Below are 27,843 nucleotides of genomic sequence, written 5' to 3'. Positions count from 1 at the left end.
AGAGGGAGGAAAAAAGGTAGAGGTATAAGTAGCTCAGTCTCTGTGCTTTTCAGCAGCCACCATTAATAATGCATTTCCGATATATGACATTTTTATAGAACTGTCTTTGGTCCCCTCGATGGTTTAAAGTAAGGTTTCTGAGATCAATACTCATTCGGGTTGTAAAAATTGGTTTTCTATCATATCTATCTCTCCTCCTCTCTCTCTCCTCCTCACACGTTCTTTGTGCAATCTTATTCTTGGCACAAATACCTGAACGTCTGAAATAGCAAGGATCTCCGACTCCGTCTTAAGAGTGAAACCGTTTGCTCTGGTGTGGGTGAAGGAAAATGAGCGCTTGAATCCGAGACACAAGGCCTGCCTTCAGAACCCAGAATAGTTTTCCCTAACAATGGCAACACACACGCACATAGGCATTAGGATAACCGGGGAAGGATGGGCTGTTTGCTCTGGATTGTGTGGTCTCAAGATGATGCTAGCCAGGTTCCCCACCCCCGCCCCCACTACTCCCCTTGGCTCTGCACACGTGCCCACAGATGTGCTGTTGAAAAACAAAAGGAGGGCAGGCAGGAGGGGAGAGGTGAGGCACAGCCATGCAAATGAGGAGCCAATTAGCAGAGAAAACAAAGGGGGAAAAAATGCCCTCATCAGGGTTCCAGGTGGTGGCAAGGTGCTATCAGGAACCAGGTTGATTAAAACCGACTGTGCAGGAAGTTTTGAAAAAGGTTTTCAAGTTAGCCGAGGCAAGGGCAAAGGAAACGCTGGCCCCTTGGGGTTTCGGACACCTGCCTGAAGAGCCCACGCCCGCTCCTTACCTCCGTGGTGGAAAGCACAGTGTCCTCATCAAGGCTGAGCACTGCATCTGTGACGATGTTGTCATAGGGCAGGAAACGGCTGCTCATAACCTGGGGTGGGGAGAAAGCAGACAGGAGGAAAGGAATTAAAGAAAAGTAAATTTGGAGACCCGTTTTCAGGAAAATTCCCCCATCCTCACCTTCTAAAAGAATGTTCTACCACCGTGTCATCCTTCAACACTGAATATTTCCACTTCCCATCGGTGGAGAATCATGTACCCTTACTGGGCACCTACTGTGTACAGACACCTTGCTAGTCAAAAGGAGGACAAGGTAAATAAGACATTTTCTCCTGTCTTGGGAAAGTTCACAGTCCGCAGCCATCGAGATGCCACTGACCAGTCCTAGCCCGATATGGACCATGCCAGGGGTGCAGAGGACGCAGCAGCCAGCCACTTGGAAGCGCAGGTGAAAACCTTAGAGAAGGCGGGACATTTAAGTAGGACTTGATGGACAGGAATCCACCGGGTATGAAAAGAAGTGAGGCAGAAACAGCGCTCAGCAGACATAAGGCACAGAGGAAAGAACCAGCACCCTGAGGCCTGGAGAGAGTGGATGGATGGAGCCATGATGCCAAGTGTGGGGCACACACTACTGGAAGGCCATGTCATTTCAGGAGGTGTAGACACACATTTGAAAATTCTACTCTTCACTGATGTTAGCACAGATGAGAAAATATACATACACAGAGATTAGTGGCTATAGCAATAACAGGGAGCAGTAAACTTATTCAAAAATAATTTCACTGAAACGAAAAGTAAGCTGATTTATAGAAAAATATTAAATAAACATAGCACATGTGGTCTATGGATTTAGGCACACTGTGAAGGTACTATATGAATAAAGTTTGGGCAACTCCAGGATAAGGCATGGTGAGGTGTGTGTGTTTTGGTGGGGGGGTGGTGGTGGTGGTGGTGGTGAGGGCTTTGGGGATAAAGGGACCAGCTGGTAAAATTAAGTCTAGAAAGACTTCTCTATGACAGTCATACCTTCGACCTCTGTGCTGAATGTACCACAGGATAACTAACCATGAGAATGATGATGTAAGAATAACTAACATGGTAAAAAACCCATTTACTTTGTGTCAGAAATGTTCCAAGTTCTTTATACACGTCATTGCATTTCATCTTTATAATAACCCCATTGTACAGCTGAGAAAATTAAGGCACAGAAAGGTTAGATGTCTTGCTCAAGATGGACCCACCAGCATTGCATCCCAGATGGTGAGCTTCTACAGAGCACCTCATCCACCATGCTGGACCTGCCTCAGGTTTGACAAGGACCCCAAAAGTGAATTGGGGGCACATAAAGTGATCTCATATTCACCACCTTCCTCTGGAAATTATATTCACAGTTGTGACATCCTCTCTAAATTCACACTTGGAGACTGAGAGAAAAGGCACATTTGCCACCAACTTCCAAGGCACAAAGGGCCAGGGAATGCAGCAGTTGGTCATTGGAGACAGAGGGAGAAGGGAGACCCTGAACCTGGCTACCAAGGGTCAGCTCTCCACAAATCAGAGGCCCCCAACCCCCAAGAAGCTAGCTCATCCATGAACCCACATCTCAGAATCGGCTTCTGTGCCTGTGTAGCTACTGGAGGGCTTCTGACATCAAAGGGTGGGAAGTGCCCACATTTCCCATCTCTGGGAGCTCAAGGGATGGATCTGTAGCATAAATGGCTCCAGGGTCTGCTCCTACACATCTGTCAACTGGGTCAAGTTTTCTTTTTCTTTTTCAGGCTTTCAAAATAAAATAAAATAAAATAAAATATAAAGTGATCAGCAACCCCATATACCCAGTGCTCAGAAATCTCAGCCTGAAGCAATTCTCCTGATACTGTTTACATGTCCACTGACTAACACAGAAACCATTAGCTGCCAGCTTAGTGATGCCCTGACCTTTCCCTTGTTAAGTCTTTAGGGGGAGAGCTGCAAAGACAAGGCCTATAAATTCAAAAGAGAATTTTGCAGCCAAAGCAGCAAACACATCAACTCTAAACTCAAGGCTAGATATGGAAATGTAAAATGGGGAATAAGGAGACCTATGACTCCTTTCCCATTATGTTCCCAACCACTGGTTTTAAAAGGATCCACTTCCTTTTTCTGAACATGCTTCATCGACAGAGGTTAAGAGCCCATAATCTAGCCACTTCAAATTCTAGTGTAGAAACTAGATGCTCTCTTTCAAATACCTTGCCTCAGCTACATTCCAAAAGTTGAATGCTTTAGCATGAAAGGAACTGGTGTACTTACAAAGTCAATCCTGAGTGAACTGGCTTTTGCTTGTTAGTTCGTGTAAGAAACAGTTAGCTACCATATACCAGCCCAACCTCTTCTAGGATTAACAAAAATGACTACCAAGACTCAAGATGTTTATTATCTAATGGGCAAGATAAGAAATATCCATAAGCAATTATAGAAAGAACAATAAGAGTTAACGTTTACCAAACACTGACCACGTGCACACATACTTCTAAGCGCGTTTACAAGTACAGTGTTGTACCATTTGATCTTTTAGCTACCCTGTTAGGTATTATGATTGCTTCCATTTACTGAAGGAGGAATTGAGGCACAGAGAGTTGTAACTCGTCTTACGGTCCATGATACGAACATTACAATACCTCCGCAGAAGAGTAGCTGACATTTATTGTACTCTTGGTGTATAACAGGAACCAGGCTAAGCACCTATAATGTACTATCTCACTGAATCCTCAAAATGGGCCTGAGTCTTAGCCTAGGATAACCGGAATACAGAGCCTTAAGCAATACTTAATTGAGTGCAAATGCTTTACTAGGTGGTGCAATCCCAGAGTAGTGGGAGTGAGAGCAAAGGAATCACATGGCCCACTGGAATCAGTGGCCAAGGTGGAGGCTAGGACTCAACAAATGGCAAGAGGCCACAGATATGGCGGGGAGAAAATGAAGTATCTTATAAGCTACATCTGATAAAACCCACTGTCTCGTAAATAAAGAAACTGGGACTACTTGCAGGGTAAAAATATAAAATCAACCAATGAATCTGTGAGCCATAGAAGTCAGAACGGCTCCCAGTCAGTCCGACTGGAACCTGTATGGATATTCTAACAAATCCAAAGGAAGACTTCTTTACCAGAAGATCTAGTCACCCATGTAAGCACAAAAACAATGAATTTCCAAGTCCAAAGTTGACAGCATGCATCTGAGCACCATTCAGGACCTCAGGCGTTGGCAATGGCGTGAAAGATGTATGGGATTATAGGCGGGAGATTTTTGTGCACCCATCCCTCTTGTAAAACCACATCTGTGGGGAGACGGATTTCATAAGAGTAGGTAAGACGCATGCCGAGAGGCAGGTGATTTTCTAATTGCCATCTTTACTCATTAAATGCTTATAAAGCAGCTCTTGGATACCCACGTCGCTGGATGCCAGCCCTGGGAATGCTGGGATTCTATGTATCGTACTCTACACTGTGTTCCATCACACTGCATGGTGCCCAGCACACAGTAGGCAGTCATAACATTGGAAATGACAGGATAATGCACTGATCATCTTGCCCACATGACAGTCACAGTTCTCACTGCATCATGTTGAACTGTGTGAAACTGCCACTTTTAGCAAGTCAAGTGATTGTTTTGAATGGTCTGACCCAATTGATATTTTTTTATTCTGGCTCAAAGATATTTTACTTAGTGTGAGACAATCTCTCATGACTGGACTCCTTGGGCACTGACAAAAGAGGTCTCTTGGATGACTGCTTCACCAATCTGTTTTATTTAGGAGCCACTAATTGCCTCACAATGGATTATGGCCTACAAGAAGTAACAAGCAGAAGCTAGAGAAAAAAAGAATGCTGCCAAGAGTGGAAGAAACTCCAAAGGGGAGGGTGCATGGGAGCAGGGATGAAAGAATACATGGGGATTTTGATAACAGAGATGAAGAGTTGAGAAGGGATAGTCAAGACTTAGAGCAAAAGGGAAAGACAAGAATTAGAGGCAGGAAGGCAATTTAGGTAACCGTGGATGATCAAATTTGGTGAGAGGACAAGGTCTGTGGGGGAAAGCAATGAGAGAGAAGACTGGTAAGGCTGGCCAAGAACAGATTACACATGGCCTCAAATGTTAATGTAAAGCACTAGCAAACAGAATCCCTTGAGGCTGAAAGATGATTAAGAAGTTCATCCCGCTCTAGGCAAAATGAATTGGAGAATGGAAGCAAGAGGCCAGCTAGGTGGCACCTGTGGGTCTCTGGTGGAGACACGCAAAGGAAATTAAAATGCAAATGTCTTTTGGAGGACAAATGTGAGGACCAGCAACTATTCTGAAAGGCACAAGTAATCCAGGCTAACCAGCCAAGCAAACCTCATGCATCACCAGCATTGGCAGCCTCATCTGGATACTCATCTTTTATAGAAAGATCACCATTGCCAGGTCCTGAATGCATTTAATCCTAATAGCTACCCTACAAGTATGTGTTATTACTTCTGTTTTATAGATGAGGAAACTGAGGCTCAGAGAAGGAAAATATATTCAGGGTCACAAAGCTCCTAAAGAGTTATTTATTAGGACCCAATCAAAGCTGAGGATATTCAGTGACAGGGACAATTTCATTTATGTATGTTATGTATGTATGTATGTATGTATGTATTCATTTATTTATTTATATTTTTGAGAGAGAGAGAGTGCACTCAAGCAGGGGAGGGGCTACAGAGAGAGGGAGACAGAGGATCTGAAGTGGGCTCTGCACTGACAGCAGAGAGTCCCCGATGTGGGGCTCCAACTCACGAATCGGAGCCACCCAGGGGCCCCAGAGGCAATTTTAGAGAAAAGAGTCCAGGGCCAGAAGCTCCCCTGGTCAGGAAGAAGTAATCTAGAGCCAATGCCCAAAGCACCCCACAGAGAAACAAAGGCTCCATGGTGGTTCCACACTCAGGGCCACCTTCCCATCCTACCTTGCTTTCTCCTTCAATGACGATGACAGGCACAGCCGTGGCAGGCCAGCGGTGTTTGGCTGGTAGAGGCTTGTCACAATTCCATAGAACTATGATCTGAAAGGGAAAGGGGATCGTTAGATGGCTCGGGAAGGCTGGCTTTATATAGGCCTCCAACCCAGCTCCTTCTCGAGACAGAGGGAGAAGAGACGGAAGCCTTAGCAGGAGGCAGACATCAACCTTGAATTTTAAAGAGGGTCCCCTCCCACACAACCTTCAGAACCTGGTGACCTCAACAACTAGAGAGACAGGGCAGAAAGAGTAACCTAACACAACAAGGAGGTAGGGGAAAGCTGGGGAGAAAAGAAGTAAACTTCAGGGTTGCTGAATCTTAATATAGTGGTTTCCTAAGTTCTGATGTCTTACTATGAGCAAGATAACAACACTGACCAAATTAAATAAAAACATATAGTGAGCATCTGAATTCTGGCTATGAGCCAGTGCTACTCCACACAATGTGGGAGAGAGAACAGAATTCAAGAAGGAACCAGCCTGGTAAGCTCACGATTTGGATTCTCCAAATCAGCATTGGTTGCTGATTTTATTGACTTTATTATTTCCAATAAATGTGTTCCAAAAGGCATACTTCAACATGATTTAATTCTTTCCTTGTTTGTAAGCCTTCTTATACAACCTCAATTATAAATCAGAAAACCACTGTTAAGAGTATTGGAGTGACACTGATTTGGAAAATTTTATTGTCAAAGATGTAATCTTCTGCTCCCAATTTTATAATTAAGTCATGGTTGCTATGAAAGATGCATCCTGAAACCAGCAAGTCTGTTCCTTCCATTGAAACTTAGTTTTCTGGGTCCTCCCATGGCATTTCTGATGTTACTTTACCACGGTGACATTTAAAAACAAAATAGTGTGCTTACGCATTCTTTAAAGAACGTGTTGGTGTATATATTTAAACGTAACCCCAGTGGAAAATCTCTTTGTAACCCATCCCTTACCTGTGCTAGATTTCACTTCCAAGAACCTCTAAGTTGATGAAAAGGGAGTAACAAGGCATGACAAATGAAAGGGGAGTAGCAGGGCATGATGTTAGACGAGTCCCAGGGAGCAAAGCGGAGGGCAGGTAAAAGCGGGGGCTGGGGGGGGGGGTCTCGGGTCCACTGAGCTGGAGGAGGCAGGTGCTGCTGGCACCCCCACTCACCTGGGCACAGTACTGGGATTTGGCCGCAGCCACGAGAAGCTTCAACACTGGCTGGGACTGAGAGACCAGGGGGGTCACTGCATGGATGACTGCAGTGAATTTGGAGGGGGGCTTTAAACCTGAAATAGAAAGGGGAGAGGAGCCAATGAAACACTGAAAAACAACACTCAGAAAATCATTCCTCCTCGCTCCATTGCCTCACCCTAAGCTAATGTTCCCTCCTAGCATATTTGTCCTGCCCCTCTTATGTCCTGACAGAACAAAAACAAGGTGAAAAGCTGCTAGTTAACTGCTGCCTGAGGCTCCAGGACCTCGATAATTTACAGCTCAATGTGTATCTGCAGGTTCTTCCTTTGATAACATTTTCCTCCCCTGGGGATGCATCTTTGATCACCCGTCTGCTCTTTAGGTACCCAAAGTCTTAACACACACCCCACCACTCACCTCCCTCTACTCCAGAAAGAGTCTATGCTAGGCACTTATATCGTAATATGGACTTAAGAAAATGTACTCTCTCTCCTTGGGTATTTGAATAGCTCTTATTCTTAATAAAGTAGTTAAGGGTTTTTTATTGTTTTTTTTGTGTGTGGTTTTTTTTTTGCCTGATTATTACTATTTCAAATTATAACCAGCAAATGGTAAAGGTTAAAAGAACAGCATCCAGAGCCTCACTGTCTAGGTCTGAATCTCTGTGCTACCCCCCAGTGGCGGTGGGATCTTCCCCTCGGTGTTTCCCCTGCTATGAAATGGGGCTCAGGGTCAGAGCATCAAACCTGTGGGGTTATTATCAGAACTGAATTAAAGGAGTGAATGCTTTATAAGCAGGTAGCAGTGGAAACAGCAAATAGTAAGTGCTCAATATTTGTTCATGGCTATCATCTCCATCACCGTCATCATCACTGTCATCATCACCATCATTTGGGAGTGGAAGCTTCTATGCTCCCAAGAAGCTCTTTCTGTGCGGTGCTGACAGAAGCTGAGAGAATAAGTGTGTGACCCAGACCTCTGCCAACTGTTGTGCTCTGAAGCCTTAGGTAGAAAGGTGTCATAAATATGCAAAACAGGCACTGCCACCAAAGCGAAAGAAGTGAGATGGCTTCTCCCTCAAGTGAGTTTTTACGTAAGAACTCACTAAGAAAATGGAGACAGGTTTAAAAGCTTTTTAAGACTTCACTAGTTTAGACCCACAAATTTTGCATTTTGGTAGCTTAAATGCAAACAAGAGTGTGCAGTGACATTCAAGTTCAGCTTTGGTGTTGGTAGAGTAAAGGGAAGAATCAGACTATACATATTAAAGAATTCAATGGGTGTTTTGTAGAGCAAATTGTATCTTCCAATTGGTACTTTAATAGCATGTTAGAAAGAAGCTAACTTCCTCACTATCTAGATACACAATCAAAATTTTGCCAAGGAAGAATAAATATGATGGAGGGGTTCCTTTTTCACGGTGAGGACAAGTCACTGCTTTAACGTTTCCTGTACTAGTTTGAGCAGCATCATGTACACACTTCTAATGTGCTTGCTCCCATGAAGATCTCACTAGCTCTACAAGAAGTACGTAGGGATTTTTATCAAATATGGCCTTATTCTAAAAATTACCAAATTCTAAATGTATTACCCAGTGTGGACCATACCCTGGTTTTACCACCAGTCCCCATAACATGTTTGGTTTGGATTAAAGGGTTCTTTGTCACTGGTTGATACTTCGGGCCAGGACTTTCGTTCAGTTTCTTTTTTAGCAGTTTCAAATTAAACACCCACAACTCACGGGTGAGATCGTTATGGGGAACATCTGCACAGGGCGGAAAATCTAGAGTCTTTTCCCCACAATATCTTGAAAGATGCTTTACTGTCCCAGAGTTTCTCCAATTTGGAACTGTGAATGAGGGGAAATGTCTAAGATGTTGTTAACACTAGCACAAGTGGGGCTGCAAAAACGTAAACGTCTATGGCAGTAATAGCCGAGCTCTGTCTAGGACCCTGCCCATTCCTTTTTCCTCATTGGGATTAGATTAGAAGCTGCCAGAGAGCAGAGATTGTGTCTCATCTGATTTTTTATTTCTACCACCTAGCATTGCATTAATGGAACATATAAGAGGAGCACAATAAATGTTAAATGGGTGAATAGGTTTTTCTCTTGTCATACATTATTAAATCTTTCTCCATTCCCTTTGTTAATTCCACTTTTCTTTGGTAGGAGAGAGATACGTTGAGATCGCAAACGAAGAAACAAGAAAGAGTTAGGGAGAGCTCTTCTGGTTCCATTTCATATAAGAGGAGACGTAAAATTACAGCAAACCCTTTGTCATGTTCAAAATGATCCATCATTTGGGGAGCCCATGTCTCAAAAGGGAATGACTCCACTAAATGTGAAGTGCTGCTCCGACAAGAAAGGAGTTTTTTCATCTTGCAATGTTCTGCTAGATTTATAATTCTTGATCTCAATACGCCATGTATGACAGGGCCCTAGGAAGCAATGTCCCATGCAGGCTGGTAGGAAGACCCTGCTCTAGAACAGAAAAATCAAGGGACTTTAACCTGGACAACAGCTGGAGGGTAAACACAAGGTAGCACCCTGAAAGGAACTCACTTACCTAAATTAGCATAGTAGTAAGGAAAGTCTCCCAGATAAGATGAATACTGTGGTAGTACGAACAGTCCTCCAGGATGTTTGTTCCATATTAAACTGTTACGTGATATGTGCTTGAATATTCTGTCCTGAATAATCTAGAAAATAAAAACACAGTGTGTGGTGAGGATGAAACCCTGATGGTATTTGATAAGGAGCGTGTTCAGTCCAAATTTGGGGAATGATGACCCTCAAAGTAGCGACTACCCCCAAATTCTTCACAGATAAAAGCGTCTGGGACACAAACAGAGTGACAGAGCAATGGAAGAGAGTGTGAGAGAGAAAGAGATGAATTATGGCTAATCAAATTTCCTAATTAAACTTCAGTTTAACCATAAATTCTACCTTGGCTTTCTATAATAGTAAGTCCATTCTCATTTGAAAGCAGAGTGCATGGAACAGTTGCCTTGATGGTCGAGCCTCCAGCTGCGGTTCTAGATCCTTGCCAGGATGATCTACTCTTGGTTCACACACATATCCATGTGGAGACAGGGTGGGGAGGGTACAGAAGGCATGGCACATTCTAGAAGCTGTTGAAGTTCTGATCTGTTCCTTAAATTTAGGAGGCAGATTTACCTGTCATATTTCATTTTCCTTCCAAAGTCAACTGTAGGACTTTGGCATACTGGTTAGCTGACGTTTTTTACATTTCACCTCAAAAAGCAGTGAGTTAACAATTGCTCCAAACATCCCACATAATAGGACAAGAATCATGGCATATAAAGACTAATAGCCATGCTAGTTCATTAGTTTCTTTGGACTTTGGGACCTCGCAGATCATTAAATTCTACATTTAGAGTCAAACATTCTCCCATCCTGAATCATTTGTCAGATGAACATGATTAGTCCACTTTACAGATTTCTCTCTGTGACTTTCAAACTCTTGTAATTATACCATCCACTCATTAAGATATGATTTGGCAAATAATTAACTTGATACAGGATCTCATGTTTGTAGCAATTTTTTTTTGCACTTAAAAAAAAAAAAGAAAAAGTCTACCATGCCTCTCAAGAGATTTAAGACCTAAATCATTATTTTCCAGGTTCCCATTTAATGCAACGTGATTTTAAGTAAAGACCATTTTAACTGGAGCTTTATTATTTGTTAAGGTTATTAACACATTTGTCTCATCCCACATAGTGATAGATAAGTAATAAAGCAAGCTACATTTATTTTTGCAAACCTTATCATGTTTATATTTCTTAATGAGAGAGAAGAAAGGAAGCAAGGAGGTAATTTGAAAGAACTCAAATATCTTAGTTTAGTGATTTCTGTATTTTCTCTTACTCCCAGATCAAAACTGCTAATTTTATATGGCTAGGTAATGGTTTCTAATTTGGTGGAGAGTTTAAGAAGCTAGCTAAAATATGAATGTTTACACTCTGTGGTACAACAGGGGTGTGTTAAAAATGCTGTTGTGTAGGCATTAATTATGAGAAACTTCTTATGGTTGTTAAGGGTTTTTATGTGGCTAACGATTTCACTTTCTATACCATTTATTCAAGTTTTATAATATTATTTATACCTTCCAAATCTATTGTCTATTTTCCCTTTTAGTTTTTCATTTAGATCCTCTTTTTTTGCTTTCCAAATTTATGTGGTCACTTAAATGAATTTGGACATCAAGACACAGAATAAATTGAAAGTAGACAGCATCATAAATCCGACATATATATGAATGACATGGAGCTCAGGATGCCACAAAGTGGTTCACCATTCACTTCGAGTCTCGGGGCAGTATGCTTCTCATTGTCATACTCCTTCTGGTTCAGTATCACAATATTGTTATCATTTCAAATTCAAGGATACAACAAGTTATAGCAATCTTCTGAGATACCAGTAGGCATGTTATACTCTCTTCAAATGAATCTTGATTAGGAAGATACCGGTAAAGTTATAAGAGCAACAGGAAATGTTTAATTTAACCTGGGTCAAGCAACTTGCCATCTTTATGTCTCACTTTTCTCATTTGTAGTAAAATAAAATATCATGTAAATTCTAGCAACCTCTCAGAATTTGTTAGGAAGAGCTGCCCAAGTTTTTATACTTAAGACTTGAATTTTTGCCTTAAAAAAGTCTCATTCCTGAATCCATTTTCTAGGCATAGATTTTTCCATTTGTACATAGTTTTAATATCACAGATATTAGATATTATAGGTGTCTTTCCATATGGTTAATAGTATTCATGGGCTATGTATCCTAAAGGACCAACAATAGTGTAATTTTTTCCATGCAGAGCAATGAATATATTTACGAGTTAAAAATTTCCACATCTAGAATTGATTCATTTTTAAAATGTTCATTTATTTTTGAGAGAGAGAGAGAGGCAGAGAGAGGAGGGGACAGAGAATCCCAAGCAGGCTCTGAGCAGAGCCCAATGTGGGGCTCAAACCCACAGGCTGTGAGATCATGACCTAAGCCAAAATAAAGAGTTGGACTCAACCAACTGAGCCACTCAGGCGCCCCTAAAATTGATTCTTTAGAAGTTTGTCAAAGGGTATAAACACTGTTAAAACAGTTCATATGTACTGACAAATGTTTTCTAAAAGGTTTGTATCAACTTGCCTTCTCAAAAGTCTGAACAAGTATGGATCTCATCTCACCAAACAGAAAAGTCATTCTGTCCCTCTCCTAATGGCCAATTCTCCCTATTGCTACACTGGACAGCTCCTGGGGTCCTTTCAGGGATCTAGAGCTCAATCTTTATCATTGTGGAAGAAGACACGACATTTAGAAGTTGGGCATTTCTTTGGCTATAAAGAAAATCAACACAAACATACACATAGATACATATACACTCATAATACAAAAGTTCTTCATTATAGACCCAAATGGTACCCTCGATAAGGATAATATTTCTCATTAATAGGAATTCAAAGGGAAGAATGGCAGGCTCCTTATTTTTCTTTTTTTTTATGTGCCATCTGTATTCTAAATAATGGACTACTGGTTACAGGTTGCAGTCATTCTGTGTGGCCCTGACTTGGTCTTTTGACCAATGCAATATTGCCTCTCACACACAGTGCCACCATATGCCACCTTACTCTGAGCCAAAGCATTCTATTTCCATTATTTCATTGATTTTAATATTTCACTGTACAACAGCATCAGCAATACCACGGTTTGCATGTGCATTGTTAGGTAACTGAAGACAAAAAATTCATAAAACCCCATTAAAAATGTGCTTTCCAAACTACCATTAGCTCTATTCATATATTATTACGATCTAGTGCACTTTTCTTTCACTCACCTTGATTCTGCCTGAGCTCGTATGGTTTAATCATTAGTGCCAGGTCACTGCTGTGCAATATTCTGACAAATAATGGAATCCATGAAGGAGCACTGTCTTTGCAATATTTGATCATTGTCCCATCATCACTTCTCAACTTGCATACACACACAAAAACTGAGCTCCAAAGAGCCCAGCTCTATTAAATAGCTCCTTAATTCCAAGATGCAGAATGAGGAAGTTTCTATCAGACTGGAAATGCTAGCCAGCTCCCAAGCATGACAGAGTGCAGTGCAGCGGAATGCACTAACAACTTGACCCTGGCATTGGAGAGAAGACATCCTGTTTTCAATTGTGTCTAAGCATTACCTACAACACTAAGGCTCATAATCTTCAAAGACTGAGTAATCCCCTTCCATGGCCTCATGTATAGCAAGCAAGGAAGACCCAAAGTTTTAGAGTCTGAGTGTAGAACATCCTGAAAAGAAAGGATCCTCAAATCTATGTTGTCTAAGGGCAATTTTGAATTATCCTCATAACTTAGTAGCTCTAGTACAGACTGACTTATATCATCTAAGTTCTAAGCCGAGGAGACATTTTTGATATGTGATACTTAGGTTGTTCTCATAAACATGTTGGCTTTATTTGTGTATGAGGATGGCATTTCTTGCTATTTTCTCTGCTTTTCTAGTTACATTGAATTCTGGGGTAATCCGATTCTGAATTAAAAAGGGAAATTGGATGGTATCTTTCACGCAATTCGGTTGAGAGGTCAAACTGTTACAATCCAATCTTGGAACTATATACGGAGATTTGACAGTTGCTATAAATTTGAATGAAGTATATGGTTCATAGTGTTTTCAAAACAACTGTGTCGCTAAAGAACTGCATGGCTTAAATCCAAGGGGAAGAAGGCCTTTCCAGCAGAGATGACAACAGCTTGACTTAAGATTCTACTCTGATGAATATAACACATCCAACTGTTCTCTCGGGATAACTGCACACTGCTAACTGAATAGGCAAGAGACTGGCTCTATGCAGAATACTCAAAAGAAGTGTAATTAATGAGATACCATCTTTCATCTGGCAAATCTGCAAAGTTGTGTATGTGTGTGTTTTAATTATGATCCTTAAGGCTCACAAGAGCATAGCTAGAGAAGGTGTCCCCCCAGATGGCTTATGAGAGTCCAGACTGATGCATCCTTCTGTAAGGGTAATTTGGCAATGCTTATCATGAACCTAGACTCTGGCTCAGCAACAATCCCACGTTAAGGACTCTAGCCTAAAGAAATAGAGTTGTAGCCTAAGATACATGCAGAAACTCATTGCTTGGATAAAGATATCTAGATCTAGATCTATACAAAATAAATAACTAGAAACAACATTAATAGTCAATAATAGTAGGTTAGGTAAACAAACAGAGGTCCGCCAAAGGATGACATACAGAGCAGGAAAATGAAAACAAGTGGCCTCGGTATTTTATTTTTTTATTTTTATTTTTTTTTTTTTAATTTTTTTTTCAACGTTTTTTATTTATTTTTGGGACAGAGAGAGACAGAGCATGAACGGGGGAGGGGCAGAGAGAGAGGGAGACACAGAATCGGAAACAGGCTCCAGGCTCCGAGCCATCAGCCCAGGGCCTGACGCGGGGCTCGAACTCACGGACCGCGAGATCATGACCTGGCTGAAGTCGGACGCTTAACCGACTGCGCCACCCAGGCGCCCCGTGGCCTCGGTATTTTAGAGTGGACAACTAATAGAGCAAAATCAACAGGCCAGAAACAGGGCGCCTGGGTGGCTCAGTTAGTTAGGCATCCGACTCTTGGTTTCGGCTCACATGATCATCTCATGGTTCATGGGATTAAGCCCCATGTTGGGCTCTGTGTTGATTATGTGGAGTCTGCTTGAGATTCTCTCTCCTTCTGCCTCTCCTGTTCTCTCTCTATCCCAAAATAAATAAACATTTAAAAAAACCCCACGGGGCGCCTGGGTGGCACAGTCGGTTGGCGTCCGACTTCAGCCAGGTCACGATCTCGCGGTCCTTGAGTTCGAGCCCCGCGTCGGGCTCTGGGCTGATGGCTCAGAGCCTGGAGCCTGTTTCCGATTCTGTGTCTCCCTCTCTCTCTGCCCCTCCCCCGTTCATGCTCTGTCTCTCTCTGTCCCAAAAATAAATAAACGTTGAAAAAAAAATAAAAAATAAAAAAAAATAAAAAAATAAAAAAAACCCACAAAAGGCCAGAAACAGACTCAAAGATGCATAAATGTGGCATGTGACAATATTGAGGAAAGAAAACAATATGTTGGGACAAACTACACAATAATCTGTCAAAAAAGATTTTTCAACATGGATCCTATATATGATCATATATATAAAAGTAAATAGGATTAAACAGCTAAATGTAAAAAAGTTAACCATTAAAGTACTAGAAAAATATAAGGGAGTGTGCGTATAAATTAAATTATCGGTCAAAAGATCTTTTCTAAACAGTAGTAGCAAATGAAAACGCCACAGATGAAAAGATTGCCTCATAATAGAAAGGGATACTACAAGTTGGGGGAAATATTTGCAACAAGAGAGTCAGAGGGTTAATATTTTTAGTAGAATAAGCTCTTAAAAATTAGTGAGAAAAAGTGGGACAAAGTTGTGGCCATTTCTATTTCTTTGTGAGTTGCCTAAGAAATATGAAAAATATTCATTCTTACTAATAGCCTAAGAAATATAAATTAAATAATAATGATTTATCATTTTGAAAGATATAATGTCCAATATTGGTGAAAGTGAAAATTACCCAAAATAATAAAAACAGGTCCTCTCATATAAGCTGGAGGGAATATAAATTAGTTCCATTCTATTGCAGGAAAATTGACAACTTATTAGAAATCTTAGCATTTGTCACATTCTTTGAACCAGGACTTTGAATTCAAGGAATTAATCCTCAGGAAGTCATTTTGAACCTGCACAACAATTTGGTGCTGAGACTATTTGCCTCAACAATGCATATAAATATTTAAAAAGCAGAAACCACTGTAATGTCTTCAAATTGAGGATAATTAAAGAAATTAAGTGATATTATGAATGGAATATTATATGGTCACTAAAATCAGTATAGAAACATCTAACATGACAAAATGTTAACAGCATATTATTAAAAGCAGGAAAAACAGATTATAAACAAGTTTAGATTATATGTATAATCTAAATAAATTATAATTGGGGCGCCTGGGTGGCGCAGTCGGTTAAGCGTCCGACTTCAGCCAGGTCACGATCTCGCGGCCCGTGGGTTTGAGCCCCGCATCGGGCTCTGGGCTGATGGCTCAGAGCCTGGAGCCTGTTTCCGATTCTGTGTCTCCCTCTCTCTCTGCCCCTCCCCCGTTCATGCTCTGTCTCTCTCTGTCCCAAAAATAAATAAACGTTGAAAAAAAAATTAAAAATAAATAAATAAATAAATAAATTATAATCTAAATAAATTATATATATAAGTTATATATATATGATTATATAGTATATATATATATGATATATATATATATATACACTGTGAAATCTTGGTTTGCGAGCATAATTCATTCTGGAAATATGCTTGTAATCGAAAACACTTGTATATCAAAGTGAATTTCAAGAACCATTGGCTCAGCTGTGATGATGTGACATTTGGCATCACGTACTAATATTGCAAGACATCACCCGTTCATCATGTTAAAGTTTAGTAGAAATGTTTGCACGTCTTGCGGAACACTCACAGAACAAGTTACCTGCAATCCAAGGTACGTATGGGCTCCATGTAGGCTCCATGCTCAATGTGAGGCTTGAACTCACATTGAACAACCCTGAGATTAAGAGTCACGTGCTCAGGAGCCTGGGTAGCTTAGTCAGTTAAGTGTTCAACTCTTCATTTCAGCTCAGGTCATGATCTCATGGTTTGTGAGTTCAAGCCCCATGTCAGGTTCTGCACTGACGGTGTAGAGCCAGCCTGCTTGGGACTCTCTCTCTTCCTGTCTCTCTCTGCCCCTCCTCTGGTTGTTCTCTCTCTCTCTCTCTCAAAAATAAATAAATTTACCTTTGAAAAAAAAAAAGAGTTGCAAGCTCTACCAACCCAGATAGCCAGATACCCCTGAAAGACTATTCTTTAAATTAAAAAATGCAACATATGTATAAATTCACATAGAAAAAGACAATATATATGTGTTTGTGCATACCTATACATAAATAGTGATTTTGTATGGGGAGATGATTTTATTTGTATGCTTTAAGTATTTTCCATTATACATGTACTTGTTTAAATAAAAAGCACTCATTCCACAAAGAAAAAGAATTGACATTCAACTTTCCTTAAGAAGGGCCCAGGAAGGGTCTTGGATGGAAGATAGGATAGAAAAGTAAGATCTATTATATATTCAAATCTGCTGCTATGAACAGAAGAGAAAATGCAATCAATGTTAAGGAGTAAGAGCTTTGCTTGCAATAAGGAAGCCCTTGGAAGCCATTCTGACCTTGTCCCCTTCATGGACTGGGCCTGGGTCCTAAACAGCCCTTTTCACCTAGGTCCAGGATGAAAAAAAAATGTGCACCATTCATGAGAAGACTCTGACCAGAGCAAGGGCCCAGGCTAGGCTCGGGGCAAGTAAACACCCCACTGTGCTCATGGCATGACCAGCACAGGCTGTAATACCCAGGATGGCAGGAGAACAGTGTTGTGGACAAGACAGGGTGATTTTCAATTTTCCTTGGTACTACTGAGACTTCTCAGTGTATGTTACAAATCCCATTAGCTTCTGGAGCAGTAAACACTTTTCCAAAGTAAATACTCCAAAGTGAGGCCACAAATGCCCCCGTTGCATTATGCGAACACCTCAGAATCACCTCAATGCTGTGCCTCACGAGAGGACCTCTGCTCTCCTTCCTGCAAGCCTGTAATTCATGAGTGTGCAGTTTCCTAAATCTTTTCTTAGCTTTTTGTGCTAGTGTGGTGTAGCCTCGGGCCATCACTATCTGTTCTACTTCCAAAGGTTTTAATCATCTCCATGCTTCCCTCTCCTTTTTCCCTCCTGCCTTAATAAAAAGCAACTTACAAGGGGCACCCATATGCCTAGAAGATTTTCTGCATTCATAAAGTTTAACACTTTCTGCACCAGAGAGGTGCAATCCTGATTTTCTTCTCGACACATCCTGATGCTGGTTTCTTCTCGACAACACTGATGCTGGTTGGGTTGCGCAGGTGGGGTTGAAAATTACTTTTGTTGTACCCCAATGCCATTGGTGTCCAATAAACTGCTTATATTTTTAGAATGGTAGAACATATTCCCCTACTTGGTCATTATTGGTTTTCTAAATGAGGTCCAGAAATATGTCTTCAAAGGATGTCACTGAGTGTGAAGGACAGGAGGGTAGTCATTAACCACATACTGCTGAAATGATGTAAGACTGAGCCAATCTCTGTGTCAAGGAGTGGAATTTCTCCTCATGTCAGTTTTCTCCTATGGAGCTTTGTTAGGAATGGAGGGATTTGCTTGGGCTTGGCAGGGCAGGTAAAAGAGGGTTAACTGACATATCCAAGTATATAAAATTCAGTTTTGTCGCATTTGACTCAATTACACCTCACCAATAACAGACAAGAAAGCCAACAGAAGTGTATAAAGGACCATTATTCAAGACAAAGAGCTAAGTGGTCTCACTTACCTCTAGTGTAGTTAATACAATCTTCTCAACTGAAGAAAAATAAGCCTCCCACAAGAATTGTGTCTGCTGTCTAAGTGCTAGGATTTTATCCTGATGAATAGACCTGATTGTAGAAGGAATCTGTAACACAAGGTGAACACATAATAACTAGAACTGTAAAACAATGAGATACCATTTGATCAAAATAACCCACCTGGGTTAGGCTTTTATACTTCATAGCATTCAGGTTCTAGTGTACAGATCTCCCAAAAATCACCAATCCTTAAACTGAAATGCCCTTAAGAAGGTGTCAGGTACAGACAAACAATACTTACTGGGGATCAGCTTTAACCACCTTTAATGCATGGAAGTTAAAGTTACCTCTAAGATTTGGTAGCAGCTTATCAGTTGTTCAGGGTTCCACAAATCCTCAGTCCTGCACACAACCACATTCTATAGAGAAAGAAGCTATCAGCTTTGGGGAAAGGCTGGAAGATATCATCCTCCAAACACTTCCAAGACATGCCATGCCAGGGACGACAAATGATCTACAAAAGGGCTTTTAAGGGAATGTCTTTGAGTCTCTCCATTTAATCTGCAGCTGGACAGTCATTTCTATATGCACACACCTGCTATCTCACCCTGAGAGCTCTTCTGCTCCCCGACCTCTCTTCCTGCCTCTAGCACTTACCCCAATGATCTGCCAAACATCATCCATGTTCAGCCATCACTGTTCTCTACCAGGCTACATGATTTTAAAGGAGAGATCTATGTCCTGTCCATCATGCTACACATTTTAAGGCTAGAAGAGTGATTTTTATTCAAGAAATAAGAGTTAAACTGAACATGGCTATCTGAAGCCACCATAGGGATATCATTATTTTTTACCAGCAATATAGCTTAATGATTAAGCACAGGGACACCAGAAGTTAGACCAAAGTGGGATTCTTGGCTCTAACATTTACCAGCTGTGTTTTCTTGGACAAGTTACTTGATCTCTCAAAGATTCTATTTCCTCATTTATAACATGGGGATACTGTACGAACATAACAAGGTTGTAATGGAAATTATCTAAGTGCTTCGCACAGTGCCTAGAACATGGGAAGCTTAATTAACATAGCAAATTATTACTACCACTATTATTATTATTATTTACATAAGGGTCAAAGTTGGATCAATTGCTGCCTAATGTCTGCATGTGAACTTGCTTGGATCTGGAGCTCTGTCTGACATGTACTTCCTGGGTTTCTGGTGAGTTTGCTGGGCTTGCTCCCTATCTTCACCTATAGTTCAAGGTCTATTTCATTTATGGAGTCTATACTCTTAGAGGAGAGTCCTTGTGATTAGCAACTGCTGTCTTGTGCTCACCTCTTTCTGCATGCTTGCTTTGCTAATGTGTAACTAATCAGACAGATGTGGGGGCCTGGGCTGAAGTAGGGATGCTCTGTTAGCTGCTTTAATAAGAAAGTTACTCACGGCATTGTGACCAAGCCTGTATCTGAATTTCCACTAGGGGAGAAGGAGGTGGTAGCACATTTTTTGACTTAAGACTATTCTTCGAAGGAGCAATGAAACCGCCTCACAATAAGAACACAAGGACAAGCTCACTTGCTTTGGCAATATCCTAAAGCAGATACCAAATCTGTGCCCCAAAGTGTGTATCTGGATGCCCACCACTGAAGAAGCATGGAGGCAACAGGTAAAGGAAAAGCAATGGCAGGCAAACATTAGCCCAGAATCAGAGCTCAAGGTCAAATGGAAGTAAAATACCCTTGGAGAAGGCAGAAAAACCATCCATATTATGGATCCTTGCTACGTCAAAGACTATTTTTATTTACTGAGAAAATTACCAAGATTGCCAAAAAAGACTAGGAAAAAGCTACCATGACCAATTTCATGATCAGGTTCTCTTCTAAATGCCAATGGTATTTTCTAAGAGTCCTATAGGTAGACTTCACTGTTTTGTCATGATCACAGGAAACCAGTCCATTAGAAAATGCCAAAAGCTACTGCCACTGTGTAGTCTCCAGAAAACTAAGTGGGCTGAAGTTATGAAAGAAGAGAGGGAATATATACATTAACCTACCAGTACATTGCCCTCTTTTATAGAAGCCACAACTTGATGTTGGGACATCAAATAAAATACATGCTACCTGTTTGTACGTATAATATAAGTGACAGCCCTTTGCAAAGTGCTCTGGAAGAGAATTCCAAGTGACTGAAAAGACAAGAGTTCCAAGTTTTAATGGCATTTGGCTATTGGTTATTAATCTGCTTGTCCTGAGAGACAGGTATATGCGAGAGTGATAAATTAATTCCAATTTGGCCGGATTGTTCAGTGTCGCAGAACTCAATGAAGTCTTAATAAAAGGTCACGTATGGCAACAAAACTAATGGAATCTACCAAAATAGATATAGGAAAGCAACATTCAGCTCTCCTGGTGACATAATGACAAGAATATATTCAAATAAAAACATCCGAGCTGTTCTAAAACAAGAAACGAAAAATTGTAACATAACAACAACATTTCCCAGAGCAGACATTTGGGCTCGGTGCCAGCCCTTTACAACCATTGTCAACGACAGTGCAGTCGCTGTTCAACATGGAGGCAGCTGTGCAAAGACAGACTGCGTACGAGATGGGAGAACGAAAGCAAGTTTGGGTGGGTGCAGGATCGAAAACAAAATCTTCAGAGTTAAGCCAAAAACTGCTGCGGAAGGTGAAATACATATCACCTTTGGTGAAACATTAGAAGCTGGACAACTGCACTCAAGTATCCCGGAATGCCCTCCTGTCCAAGACAAACTCCCAAGTTATTCACATCAAATTCACAGGAGCATTGGTGAACAACGGGAGATATTAGGGCTGATGTTTTTTATTCCTTTTAGTTCCCAAACTTTCTGTAATGATCATGTATTATTTAAAAAAAAAATCATAAAAAGGAGGAAAGAGGCAACGTGGAAAGGACCCACACAGATCAGTTTTGTCTGGCCTTTCATGAGTCAATGTTTTCAGCATATGCCATTCTGCCTGGGGAGGATTTTGCTAGGTGACATATTCTTCTTTTGTGTTGGAGGTCCCAGGGGCCATAGAGTGATCTACCTGAGTACCGGAGAGAGCCATGTTTTGGGAGCTGTGTTCAGCTTGGCTTGCCTAATCCCTAGCGCTCTTGATTACAGGTACGTCACCCGTTACTTTAGGAAGACTACTGTGTTACTTCACCAGCCAGCTAGCAGACTGGCCAGCAGCACAAGCAGAAGCAACAAGAGAGTTAGAAACTCAATTTTCTTTTTTTTGTTTTTTAATGTTTCTTTATTTTGAGAGAGAAATAGAGAGCAAGAGGGGGAGGGGCAGAGAGAGAGGGAGACAGAATCCCAAGCACATCCCTGATGTGGGGCTCGAACCCACAAACCATGAGATCATGACCTGAGCAGAAATCAAGAGTCAGACGCTTAACTGACTGAGCCACCCAGGTGCCCCAGAAACTCAATTTTCCCAATAATTTTTTTTTTAAAGCTAGGACATTAAAAAAACCATTCTACCGTATTGTGGTAGTTCAAGATAGAGTATATACTGCCATCAAAGGAAAACATTAAAATATTCTATAATTTTAGAGAAAGGAGTATGACAAATTATGTGGAACCTACAATATTATTACATGAAAGGGCTTTAGAAATCCTCAGTGACTGACAATTACTGCCCTTGGATTTCTCTGTATCATATTCCTCTCCCCAGGCAGCTCCTGAGAAGTTCAAACTTTTATTAGGTATCCTTGTAGAAGACTGGTTGACCTTATATGAGTGGATTTATTTCTAGGCATTCTATTTTGTGCATTTGGTCTGTATCTCTCTCTATATGCCAGTACAATATCATTTTGATCACTGTAGCTTTGTAATGTATTCTGAAATCAGGAATTATGATGCCTCCAGCTTTGTCCTTTCTCAAGACTGATTTGGTTATTTGAGGTCTTTTGTGGTTCCATATGAATTTTAAAATTAGTTTTCTACTTCTGTAAAAAAATGCCATTGGGATTTTGATAGGGACTGCATTGAATCTGTAGATCAATTTAGGTAAGATGACCATTTTAATAATATTAAGTCTGATTTCTGCAATACAGGAGAACATGGATGAACCTGGAGGATATTAGGCCAAGGGACGTAAACCAGTCACAGAAAAGACAAATGCTGTATGATTCTACTTACCTGAAGTCTCTAAGACAGCCAAATTCATAGAACTAAAGAGCAGAATGCTAGTTGCCAGGGTTGGGGGTGAGGAAGAAATGGGGAGTTACTAATCAGTGGGCATAAAGTTTCAGTTAAGCGAGATGAATAAGCTCAAGAAATATGCAGTACATTTCCCCACAGCAATAATGTATCGTGCATTTAAAAATAAGAGGATAAATCTCATCTTAAGTGTTCTTGCTACAGTAAAATAAAATAAAATAAAATAAAATAAAATAAAATAAAATAAAATAAAATAAAATAAAATAAAATAGAGATCCAAATGGCAAAAAAACACATTTAAAAAACCTATTTTATCAGGGGCCGCTCTTTTAAATATACATGTTAAAGATTAACACTGCTCAGGCTCCCAGACCAGATCATTTGAGCAATGATAACACTAATTATACGAATCAACCCTAGAGACCTCCCTCTTTCTGAAAATTAATCTGAAGGCAATTACAGAAACAAGGGAAAGGAATATGGAGTGGCAGGATGGTACAAAAGCTCTCTTGTATCATTTCTAAAACTCCTGGATAGGGAAGAGGATGGGTGTACACCTCTTCTTCCTTTCAAGTTCATGCCCTTCACCTGCCACTTCTCCTTTTCCAAATATATTCCCTAGACCTGGGCGGATTTTGTGTTGGAAAGTGAACAATGTCATATTAAATGACTTCATATTCGCCACGACACAGGCAATTTTCTCCTGATAAAATTTCTTTTATAGAGCTGACCTTTTGGATTCATCTTCTTTGAAAGTTTGGACGGCGGCAGCAATAATACACTCATCTGCTGAAGGCTGGAGCCCCTTCCTTACCTGTAATAACAATCTCTCATCGCCTATGACGGCAGCTTGGTTCCAATTAATCACTTCAGAGAATGGCAACTCCCATCCATTGCTGAGCATCACAGGGACACAGGCAGCCTGGGTGAGGAAGGGGGCATTCATGAGTGTGAAGGAAGCAGCAGGGGGACATTCCAATCAGAGGTGACATCAGTGCAAATTCAATTACTGGCATTTCTTGCTTGGATCATTGCGTGGATCCTGGACTGCTTAGTCCAGAAGAAAAGTAAACTTACGGGGGTGCCTGGGTGGCTTAGCTGGTTAAACTTCTGACTCTTGATTTTGGCTCAGGTCATGATCTCACAGTTTGTGACTTTGAGCCCCATGTCAGGCTCTGTGCTGAGGGTGCAGAACCTGCTAGGGATGCTGTCTCTGTCTCTCTCTCTCTGCCCCTCACCTGCTCATGCTCTCTCTCTCTCTCTCTCTCTCTCTCTCTCTCTCAAAATAAAGAAAGTTAAAAAACCAAAAAGGAAAAGTAAGCTTATATGAGTTATCAAGTCATGTGAAGGCTGTACATATCCAGCCAAGATTTTAATGTTTGCAAGTCTTGCCCTCAAATGCTAAAACCCCATTTCTATTCTAGTACATGGTTTGGCTGACCTTACCTCCATGGAGACGGCTGGCCTTGTTTGAGAAGTTTTATTGATGTAACAAAATCGTGCACCAACAATATCCTAGCATAAAACCAACCTTGAATATAAACAGTTTTGTCAATGTAACTGCCACAAGTCTGCTTGTGAAGTGGTTTATCCCACTGTCAGGTGCAACAAAGAGCAAAATGGGGCTTGGCATTCCTAATGAAGCTTTTTGTGGACTTAACTATTACAGGGTGTTCACCTTTCCCTTGCTGTGCAAACATCTGAGCCAGAACCTTGTTCCGTGTCACTGTGGAGGGATCCAAACCACTGTCGTAACAATGTACTGTCTGCACAGTGATCTGACAGCCAAGAAATGCCAGGCTAAGGACACGGGTCTGGTTCCAAAGCAGAGAACAATTTGCTTCGTGCCACATCCGAACGAGGCTACCAGAACATTAGTGACCGTATGCTTCACGGAACACAGAGCGCACTGGAAAGGACCTTAAAGAAAAGGAAGCTCTTCTGTTGAAGGACATGACAGAATGGCATACATTATGGAGTACTGTGCAAAAAGCATAGATTCTGGCAAGGTGCAGGACATAGAGGGGGAAGAACAGAGAGGCCAAGAGGTAAGGAGTGGAGGAGGAGAATCTTAGCTGGGAGCACGCTTTCTCGAGATCCAGGAGGGCTGGTTGCAACTCTCAGGTGGTTAATGTCGGACAAGTGTCTCATCAGGTGAGGCATTTCTGCAGAGTGAGGTTAATGAGCAGAACCTCACACAGGCCCCGGAGCTGCAGAGCCTCAGAATAGCTGGGCCAAGAGAATAGCATGACCCATTGTGCATCACTCTTGGAATTTAGAGGCACCAAGAGATGACTGAGGAGGATGGGCAGAAAAGACAATTTGCTTTTTTTTTAATTAAAAAAAATTTTTTTAAACATTTATTTTCAAGAGACAGAGATCGAGTATGAGTGGGGGAGGGGCAGAGAGAGAAGAGAGAAGGAGACACAGAATCCAAAGCAGGCTCCAGGCTCTGAGCTGTCAGCAGAAAGCCTAACATGGGGAGCGAACCCATGAACTATGAGATCATAACCTGAGCCGAAGTTGGACACTCAACTGATTGAGCCACCCAGGTGCCCCAAGACAATTTATTTTTTGGAAGTACCACCAATAAGCCATTTTCTTTCTTTTTTTCTTTTCTTTTCTTTTCTTTTCTTTTCTTTTCTTTTCTTTTCTTTTCTTTTCTTTTCTTTCCTTTCCTTTCCTTTCCTTTCCTTTCCTTTTCTTTTTAATGCTTACTTTTGAGTGGGGGGAGGGGCAGAGAGAGGGAGACAGAGGATCTGAAGCAGGTTCTGCACTGACAGCAGAGAGCCAATGTGGGGCTCAATCTCACAAACTGCGAGATCATGACCTGAGCCGAAGCCGGATGCTTAACCAACTGAGCCACCCAGGTGCCCCCAATAAGTCATTTTCTTAAGCCAGTGCTCTTGAGACCGGCTTCCAGGAGCAGAATAGTGTCTGCAAGGCTGCTGTTGGGCAGTCAGATCCACCCTCTGTCGGCAAACATGTCTCTGAACACCTCCTCCTTGGTAGTGAAACCGTTTAATCTTCTCAGGTCCAAAGACAAGGAGTGAATCCTCTTTCCACCCCCTCTCTTATAAAAAATGTCACAGACTTTCTTGGGGAAACAGATTCCAGGTGTTCAAGGCAAACTATGCATTCTGCTTAGATCCCTGCAGAAGGGTTAAGGTTAAACCCACCCTGACTTCAGCCCTCAGCCCTATTCTGGGGAGGTCTCAGGGTCTCTTACCTGCAGAGCCTCCAGGAACCTGAAGGACCCAAGCCTGCGACCACGAGGAACCAGACAGAAAGTGGCATTGTGCAGCATTTCCCGATAATCATACCTAGAAAGAGAGGAGGAACAATCAGGAACAATCAGCAGACGAAGACCCGTGAGGAGTGGTGGGGTGTGGGGAGGGGTCAGTGAACATCTGCGGGTGTATACGTAACATGGAATTACCCAGAGCAGCTCAGGAGACACGCTGGGCAGGCAGTTCTCACTTCCCCTTTGGGGAGTGGGGGGTGTTGCATGAACAACAAATGTGAACTTTCACGAGGGGCAAAGTAGTTAGGGTGTTTTGCAAGCAGTACATGAAAGGCAAGTCTGATGTTCCCAGTAACAATTTGGCTTGCCCACGGTTTGCTTCCAAAAATCAGATTTTTTGTGTCTTGATGAAATGTCTTGTCCCCATGAGCTTAAAAGCAAAAGATCACAACGAGTAGTTCTTGTTTAATGCCATGTCATTCAGCAAAACTAAGACTGTCCTTGTTCCCCACCCCACAAAACCATGCTGTTAAAACCTACCCAGGAAACCTCCATTACAAGCACAGAACATTTACTTTCTCCTTCAAGCTGGAGTTTCTACGTTTAACCAAGAATATGCAGCGACGCCAGACAAATACTCATATATAAGAATGGATAACATAACTTACAGCGGAAACACAAGAGAGACAGAAGGAGCTGGCCTAAGAAATGTGAAAATAAGAATAACAGGAGAAAAAAAAAAAAGCATAGCGTGGGGTGCGGAAAACCAGGGTGCAGAAGAGAGGATTGTTTCTTTTACTCAGATACCACTTGACGGTACAACACGGTTCTTGCGCTTGAAAAAAGGCAAAATATAACATGAGCGCCGGCTGTCTCTTTAGGCTGGGGAAGTGCAGGAAAGGCAACAAGCATTTCATTTTGTTTAGGGATATGCCCTTAAAAGTGGCTTCCGCAAACACATTCCTAAACACGCAGTTTCAGATTCATTATGAGTTTAAGCAAACTTGGGGAAGCAGAAATGGCTCGTGCCCTGTGCAAGCCTAGATTCTCAGAGCTAAGATGAAATCACTCTCATTTTTCAAGAGCTTGCAATGCTCGGCAGACAGGTGTGACTTTGACAGTAGCATATGTCACCAGCATTTTCTGACTCTAATAGTCTAATTTAATCATAGCCTGAAGGCATCGGATTCTTCCCTCCTCGTTTTAGGATACTGATATATACATTTATATTTTTAAAGTCCACATCTATTTTTATATTCTCATACAAACTAGGCATATGGGAGTAAGCCAATTTTCAATTATAAACCCGTCATTAAGAAGAGACATCATGCAAAGGACCATTTGCTTAAACAAGCTTGTACAACTAATTTGCACAAGAAAAGGTCACCATGAATGGATTAAGATTATCTCCATTGAGAGTAAAATAAAAACCCTTGCTGCATTAATTAAACTGCAAAATAGACTTGAAAGTAGAAAAGATTTTTAAGAGGGCTCAAATTTGGCTAAATAAGAAATATTAAATTATGATGGTAATGCCTTCTCCTTTGCTCACCAAACACGGGGAAGTAATTGATAACTATCTTCAAATTCAACTGTTAAAAAATGTCTGGCTCTCTCCCTTAACCGATGAAGAGGGAAATATGTGCACACACACATATAAAGTTTAAACTCAAATTGTTTTAATATAAAAAGGTCAAATATACTTCAGACTACAGCAAAGTTTAGTAAGTGCCCAGAATAGAAAACCCTGAGGGATTAGCACAGAAGGTCCTACACCCTCATCATTAGGCTGCTAAAAATGTAGAACCCTATTAATGTTCTGGATTGTAACAAGTTTCAAAGTTGCCAGTTGCAGAATTTACTTTGGGGAAGGAGTAG

At 41.3% G+C, this 27,843-nt stretch overlaps 1 protein-coding gene across 1 annotated transcript in view; it reads right to left on the bottom strand.

Moving 5' to 3' along the window:
- The window catches only part of EXT1 (exostosin glycosyltransferase 1), a 289,618-nt gene that overhangs the window by 10,710 nt on the left and 251,065 nt on the right, over window positions 1-27,843 (bottom strand). The window contains exons 2-8 of the mRNA XM_025922725.2: window positions 25,951-26,044; window positions 23,536-23,643; window positions 18,519-18,638; window positions 9,577-9,709; window positions 6,983-7,101; window positions 5,785-5,880; window positions 816-905 (exon numbers count right to left, since the gene is read on the bottom strand). Coding sequence (XP_025778510.1) covers window positions 816-905; window positions 5,785-5,880; window positions 6,983-7,101; window positions 9,577-9,709; window positions 18,519-18,638; window positions 23,536-23,643; window positions 25,951-26,044 — 760 coding nt within the window. The remainder of the gene's footprint in view (window positions 1-815; window positions 906-5,784; window positions 5,881-6,982; window positions 7,102-9,576; window positions 9,710-18,518; window positions 18,639-23,535; window positions 23,644-25,950; window positions 26,045-27,843) is intronic.

The sequence above is a fragment of the Puma concolor genome, chromosome F2 (genome assembly GCF_028749965.1).
Source record: "Puma concolor isolate L17-30 chromosome F2, mPumCon1.1.hap2, whole genome shotgun sequence".
Lineage (NCBI taxonomy): Eukaryota > Metazoa > Chordata > Mammalia > Carnivora > Felidae > Puma > Puma concolor.
This window is presented reverse-complemented; position numbering and strand designations above follow the sequence as displayed.